Raw genomic sequence first — 7,745 nt, 5'->3', positions numbered from 1 at the left:
CTGACATTATCTGTTCCCTTGACAGTAGCTTAAAGCAGAAAAAAAGCTTTTCTAGTTGCCTGCAGGCTGTTGTGTTGGTCTGCCTGTGTGTGGGTGTGAGGATGTCTGTGAGCTGATATGGTGTCATTTTGTGTCAGAATTGGACACCCAGAAGAGGATGCTGTCTTTAAGATTTAAAAGAATTTAGACCCATTCCATCAGTGTGTTATAAAAAGCATGAGTAATTTCATAGGTTATATGCGTCGGCTCAGAGCTGCAGTGCCCTCCTGCATTCAGGAACAAGATGAACACACACACATATATAGGACAGACATGTATCTCTCTCTCCATCACACTTAACTGCAACCTTTTCTTTCTTTATTTTTTATTCTTTTTTCCCTATTCCCTCTCTTTGCTCTATGGTTGTTTCTTTCCTTCCTCTTCTTCCTTTGTTGCTTCTCCCACCCCCTACCCATTCTTGGTGCTGTGATTTCACTGTGCTGCATCATTGGTGAAGCCACGTGCTCTCTGTTTATCATCAGGAAGGGGAGGGAGATAGAGACAAAGAGAGGGAGAGAGACACTGCCTCTCTCTCTCCCTCTCATTTTGTGTAGTGCACCCACAGACTCACACTCAGTGACATACCCTCATCCAGTCCTTAGTAGCCCAAGGGACACACTCACAGACACAGACACCAAAATCAGCTGAACCACACCGTACCGACCAGAGGAAAACTGAAATACACCACAGGTACAGTAAAGCTTTATCTGTCTGGAACATGAAACAGTCACCTTGATGTGTATGTGTACCAAAATTAACGCTAAAACTGCTGGGAATCTGACATGCACTCAGTCCTTTAATTTTATCCTTTATCTGTCCAGGAATGTAAGATTTACTCTGTCATATGCTGTAGATGTTTTGTGTTAGAGGAGTACAGGAGGAGGATGTTAAAATAAGGACAGCATTTTTGGCACGATGCGTGAATACTGCTGCTGAGGCTTTGTAGTCTGTACTTCTGAGCTGAGTGAATGATGACTCAACAGTAGGTGGAAGTCGTAAAAGTTGATTGAATTTGGTGCAGGCTTGTGTAAGTGGTGCCCTGAATTTGCCTGCATTTGCCTGATGCTGCTGCCAACACCTGAATGATTGAGGCTGTAATGCATGAGGGCCTGTATGCCTGCATTCAATCTGGATATTCATATCTATATGATGTGATTTATTGTTATATTAATTGTATTAAGGCTTATTTATTATCAATAATAAACCTTTATACAATTTACAAATGTTTTTAAAAAAGGCTTGGTTTGGATTACATAATTAGACTATTGGAAAAAAGATTTTTTTGTTGTTGTTGTTGAATTTCACCAAAATAATAATAGTGACACTGTCGATGCCCTATTTTGTTTAGTCCTGTTATATAATCTCTCAGTAGGATCCAAAATTCCCCTCCCCTTATTGTTTCCTTGCTAGGAATTTTTCACATTCAGTTTTGAAGCAATAAAACCATTTTTTTTCACTACTGTTGCTCTTTCAGCACATGAAACAGCCACTGAAGCCGAGCATGTCTTTCCTTTGGGAGGGGTCCGTTTCTCAGTTTGGGCTTATAAATAGATTTACAAAGAGCAATGCACTCTTGCTTTTGTTTATACATGCTAAGCACAGAACCAGCATGACTGCACAAGAACGGAAAGCTTGGGTGTAATAAAAATAGTAGAAAAGTACAATATATACTGCCAGTCCTTGGTATTTGCCGTATGTGTTTGTGTACTGTGCTGAGGGTATAGGACTACCTGTTGCAGTGTGTTTTTACTGTCTGGTGATTTGCCATAACCCCCTTCTGTAATGCAGAATAAAGGCAGCAAATGAGTCAGCAGATGTTAAAACATGCAAATGAAAAGTAATGTCTTGTGGAAAATCAAGGCATATTGGCATGTTAGGCATCATGTTAGCATCATAGGCTAAATGTGGGGTAACACTGGAACTGGGTTTCCTAAATGCTATTTTAAATGCTATTATATTTTGTAGGACATACAATCATGGTGTCTTACAGTCAGTAGTGATGTCATCTTGAAACACCAGCTCTAAGCAAAAACATGGTCAAATTATATCATAATAATCTACATTTTCTCACAAAGTGAGAACTTAAATTTAACTCTGACTGTAATGGTAAAGCAGCAATAGGTGAGATTTTTACTGAACAAAATGATCCTAATATGTTTTCCTTGCTTCATACATAAACACATCCTGACCAAAAGTGGAGGCACATTGATCTTGAAGATGCTGAGCTTCCTGGCTTGCACATCTTGCTCCATTTTGCCTATTCTTTCTGTTTTGACATAGCACTTTTTGCTCCTTGGAGTTCCCAATCTCTCATCCCAATATTCTTTCCCTCTCTACCCTCCCAAATACCTGGCACTTTCAACAGCTAAACTATGGAGGTTGGCACTGCAAGTGAGCCACGGGAAAGCAGTGTTGTTGAGACCATGTTGTGCATGCTGATATATTTTCTCCTTGCTACACATTTCTGCTGGATCTTGGCTCTAATTTGCTAGCTTCCTCTTGTCTACTGGGAAACAAGACTACAGTATTATTTATGTAAATTACAGCCTGTGTTGTTGCACTTCTTTCTGGCCACTGTTAGAGACAGATAAAGGTAGTTAATGCAGCTTTAAAGACCCCTAAGGGGCTGCAAGGACACCCTTCAATTATATCAATTATAAGATCTAACAACTAGAGTAGTGATAGGCACTCAATCACAGAACAGACTTTATTTATTGACTGTTAACCTTCACATTTTTTCTCCTGTCTTTTAGGGCTATTTCCACAGGAACATATTAAGTTCTGTCTCCTGCCTAATAATACCGTCTGCCTGCTCTGTGTAGTTTTATTGCATGAAATCTCTGCCTATAATCCTCTGAATCTTTTTACTGCCTTTGCACGTGTAATACACCAACAGCAGTATAGTAGATCTTGTCTCTTGTATTTTTATACCCGCTGCTAGATGGGGCCTGGATTGTTTTGGAACTTCCCACCCAAGGCTGGCTGCACGGTTCCACAGAGCCTCCTGCAGACCATGTACGTAGGATCGTGAAGCCACTGTACCTACCTACTTAAAGTACCATACCGTGCCACACAGGTCTTTTCTTTATCCAGCCTGTGTGGATGTATTTATGACATTTTATAATCATCCGTTCCATTTTGTCAGTCAGTCAGTCAGTCAGTCCCGTGTTTCACATACTCATTCTGTGGCATCGGACAAATAACCACAATCCCAGTGGAGATTCATCATCTCGTTATTAAACATGGATAAGACAGATCCTGGGACAGGTACTGGAAATGAGGCTGGGAGTGAAGCCAGACCCTGAAACTGATAATTCCCTAAACGTCATGTGGTAGCAACCTCTTCCAGCTAACACACTGTGTTAACTATTCCAGCACACGTGATTTTTATATTCTTCAGTGTTTTCATATACGTTACTTTAAATAATACCTTTATTTCGAATTTGTCAAGCCATATCACTGTACCAGATGAAAACGGCTAATGATCACATCATAGCACATGAAATCTCTTTCTTTGTTCCCCCTCTAAAATATATCCTTCAAGCAACAACTAATGCTCTTTGTGGCACTGTCTACCATTACAAGTCACACTAGCTTGAGGCTAAATGTCCTTTGATGCATTTATTAGGCCGAAAAAGAGGCTGCACTAGTTCAGCTTTTACTTTAATATGTCAAGTAGCCCACATGATGAAATTGAACAGCAGTATGGTACAAAAACTACCAATCCATAGTAGCCTTTTGGTGAAATATCAGTCCCCTAATACATGACTTGTAGTCCCCCTGTCGTATGGGGATCCATTCATTAAGTGCATGCTGCTGCTGACATATTGGTTATTGAATCTCTCCACTGTGCTGCTCTGTGGTCACTAATGGAGGATGTCTGTTAAAATGGAGGGCAGCACAACAAGCACAACAGTGTTTCATAATGTGTGCAAACATAATTTTGAATTGTTATTAATTAGAAAACTCCATGCATCTTGTGTCAGGAACTTTGTAGTATGTTTTAAGTACTGAATCCAAATTTAGACACAGAGCAAGTGAGGTGAGAATTTCTGGTTTTATTTAACCAAAATACAAGGATGCTGAGGTGCTTACACAAAAAATGATCCAAAAAAGAAAGTGAAATAAAACCACAGTCCTTAATCAGTCCTGTGTAGAAGAAACTGTAACCTGGTTGAATATTGGAGAGGAGAGTCCAGGAAAGGTAAATGGCAAATTTGGCACACAGAAACATGCAACATGAAACAGCAATGAATGACAGTGATCTGACACCGAGGTACACATGGTTGGAGTCTTCATAGTAAAGCCAGGGGACTAAACAAAACACAGGCATAATCAATAGTCAATAATCAGGATCAGCCCTACTCCACACATAAACTTAAAGTATATCGTATGGCTAAATATCACTGTAGTGGTGAAATTAGTCTGGAGGAAACAGCAATGGGTAGCTCAGGACACTATTCATCCCCTCATCGTGCTCTACTGAGCTTTGCTTCTCGACATCTGGTTCTCCGTTCGATTCAGGAAGGAGTCCGGCAAACACTCCCTTCTCCCCTCGGTGTAGTGCTGGTAGCCACTGTTTGCCCGTCTGTTCTGCTGGCATCCGCCCTGCAGCTCTGTGGGCGAACTATAGAAACACAACCACTAGAATGGACATTTGAATACATTTAGTCCGGTTGCCGAACAGTCCAACTGTGTCATTCACCTTCAGCCAAATAAGGAAAAAACCTGGTGGGTGAATGAAGTAGTGCAGTGCAGATAGTATCTCAGCCTCAGGGCTCTGTGCACATCAGTCATGCTTTCCCACGTCAAGCTGGAAAAACAGTTTTTTAATAGACCAGGCTTTGTGCAGAGATATTACCAGCAGCATCCACCAAACTACTGTTGATGTGTCCATTTGAATTTGTCAGATAGTGAAGCATCACAATTTCAATGCCCTGACATAACTACAGTAGACCTGATCTTACTCTAGCCAATATCTGACCTTAGGCTTCTGTGCCATTGCTGGGCCATTGAAACCCATGTTAGAAAACTCCCCCAAGACAGTTCTTGCCTTGACATTTCTCTTCATAATGAAAAACAGAATTATTTTAAGCACTATTTCTTGCTCTTAAACATTACATCAAGCTAATAATAATTTGGCCTCATATGACAGTTAAATAACAAATTCCCCATCTAGTGCATATGTTTTTCATTTTCTATTGCATGTCTGTAAATTCACATTTACAGCTGGTGGAGCCCACGTGATTAAACACATTTAGTCTGATGTTAGATCATGTTGTTCTGCTGCCCTTAGGGTGCTTTTTCATACATAGCATATACAGGTAGTTAAACACAGTCTCAGCAAGTGCTGTCTGGAACATATCCAAGTTCAGAGGACTCACTGAGTTTCACTGAGTGTAAGACATAATCCATAGCCACTATTATTGCTTGCCTGGTTATCACCAGTCATTCCTTTTCCAGTGCAAAATTGTATACAAAAAACACCCCCTTCAATAAATAAATTAAATAAATAAATTATGCCTTGCCAAGGGTAAAGACAAAGAAGATGGAAGTAGATACACATTTTCTCCTTGCTTTTCTCCAAAATGGCTGCTCAACATCTCACCGCTGCTTGCAGTAAAAGTTATTACACTAGACATCAATAGGAGGCTGTGTTTCTCATGCAAATGATCTCTATGGACAGAATATTCGGTTCAGCTTTTAATTTCAACTGGACACAGGATTGTGCTCCCTGGTAACATTGGTACAAAGGAGTAAACTCACTGCTTACAAATTTTTCTGAGAAAACTGGCTGCAAACATATCCGTGTGTGTGTGTGGGCGATAGTTAAAAAGAAAAGTGCGGACAGCCTTTCCTAATTAAAAACAGGTACCACTAGCTGCTTTTTTGTGGTCTCATTAAGGTGGATTAATACGGGAAGTAATTATATACAAACCTGGACATGTGTGGGGTTCATTATAATCATTGCTCACACCTCAGACAGTACCAGTTCTTCATCCACCCAACACACTCCTTCAAAGCTGGAAACATATGTATTTCAGGATGTATGTCAGAGTAGGATTTAGTTGAGTTACGCATACATGTAATCTTGGCATTCAGGTTGTAGTCACTGTAGATGCTCATAATATATCCAGACGCTGAAGTCAGAACATTACATTTCTGCAATTAGATTAATATAAAACAGTAAGTCTGTATGACTGAAATGCATACCAGAATGATTTGCTAAGAAAAAAAAAAAAATTGTAGCTACAAATGCACAAAAATCTGAAATAATAATTTATATATTATGTGCAATGATTTGATAATACTAGGCAGTACGTTGGTTTAGTGGTTAGCACTGTTGCCTCACAGCAAGAGGGGCCTGGGTTCGCAACCGGTCAGGGACCTTTCTGTGTGGAGTTCTCATGTTATCCCTGTGTTTACATGGGTGTACTCTGGTTTCCGCCCACAGTCCAAAAAATATGTATGTTGTTAATGTGACTAAAACTGCCCATAGCAGTGAGTGTAAGCATGTGAGGTTGTTTGTCTCTATGTGGCCCTGTGATGGACTGGTGACCTGTCCAGGGTGTACCCCTGCCTTTCACCCAAAGAGAGCTGGGATAGGCTCCAGCAGATCCCTGTGACCCTGAAAAGGAATAAGCAGGTATAGATAATGGATGGATGGATTTGATAATAAAAATATCTAAAAAACGTTAAGGGTGTGATGTTTAGAATGTGAAATATTTCGTAGCATCTAGTGGTAAGAATAGATTTGATCTTATCTTATATCTCATCTTACCTTGCCTGCTTCAGCTGTACTTGGTCAGGTATGACCAGTAGTTTGTGGTGGCTCATGCCAGGTAATGAGCTAAAGAGCTTTAGGCAGCTGTTACTATGTGACTCTTCTTTACTTATGCTACTGTTACACTGTTTCTGATCATTTACATAAATGATCCATAAATTTACAACTGTGACACAAAGACTACCTCTTCAAAGGCTGCTTCATTTTAAAATAATAAATTCTAATTTTCTGGTCTCAAAAGCAGACAGAGCCCAGTTTATATTATAAATAAGTTTTTAGTCCTTCTGCTCCCCAGGTAATGCTAACTCACTACTTAATCCATATTGTCTTGATCATTTCAAGTTATTTCTTTCAGCTTGTTGTTGTTTATTGTGTTATTATTTATTTTTTATTTTTTTATTATTTGTCATGTAATTATATAGATGTTCAACTTTCTACTTGAAGAACTTCTTATCTATGTTGGCTGAATAGCTATGATATGGTCCAAATCTCTTTGACAGCTACTAAACTGGGATGGGTCTGTTCTTAACAGCTGTTTTCAACATCAAAAATGAACTCTGAAGTTTCTTTTTATTGAATATTATAGTATTTTTGTTGTATTCATTGCTCAATTCAATTCATCTTATTGACTTCATACACACGTGGTTGACTGCCTGTTCCTTTTTTATCAGTGTTTGGAGAGCCTATTTTACTGGTTCCTCTTTTTTGTATTCAATTGTCTGCTGAAAGGCTGCTTCTGACAGCCCTTCTCATAATATAGGATTTTAATTTGGCCTTCAATTGAACTCCAGGTAGTAATAAAGAGGTAGCACTTAAAGCTCTTAGATTTGTCCTTTAGAAACCTGATGAGGCTCTGAGTAAATGAAACTATAAGATCAGAGATTACAAAGGCTCAGTGCTTTGTCCTCAGCACGATTCTACC

At 39.5% G+C, this 7,745-nt stretch overlaps 1 protein-coding gene across 6 annotated transcripts in view; it reads left to right on the top strand.

Annotated features, from left to right (window-relative positions):
• The first annotated feature begins 599 nt into the window (after positions 1-599).
• The window catches only part of ndrg4 (NDRG family member 4), a 46,249-nt gene continuing 39,103 nt past the window's right edge, over positions 600-7,745 (top strand). For 4 of the 6 annotated variants that reach the window (XM_026311885.1, XM_026311882.1, XM_026311883.1 and 1 more), the window contains exons 1-2: positions 606-729; positions 2,981-3,054. In XM_026311885.1, coding sequence (XP_026167670.1) covers positions 2,981-3,054 — 74 coding nt within the window. In that variant the 5' untranslated portion in view covers positions 606-729. Of the gene's footprint in view, positions 730-2,980; positions 3,055-7,745 lie in introns of all 6 variants that reach the window. The other 2 variants (XM_026311886.1, XM_026311884.1) reach the window with 1 other exon arrangement.

This window comes from Mastacembelus armatus, chromosome 6, assembly GCF_900324485.2.
Source record: "Mastacembelus armatus chromosome 6, fMasArm1.2, whole genome shotgun sequence".
In the NCBI taxonomy this organism is placed as follows: domain Eukaryota; kingdom Metazoa; phylum Chordata; class Actinopteri; order Synbranchiformes; family Mastacembelidae; genus Mastacembelus; species Mastacembelus armatus.
This window is presented reverse-complemented; position numbering and strand designations above follow the sequence as displayed.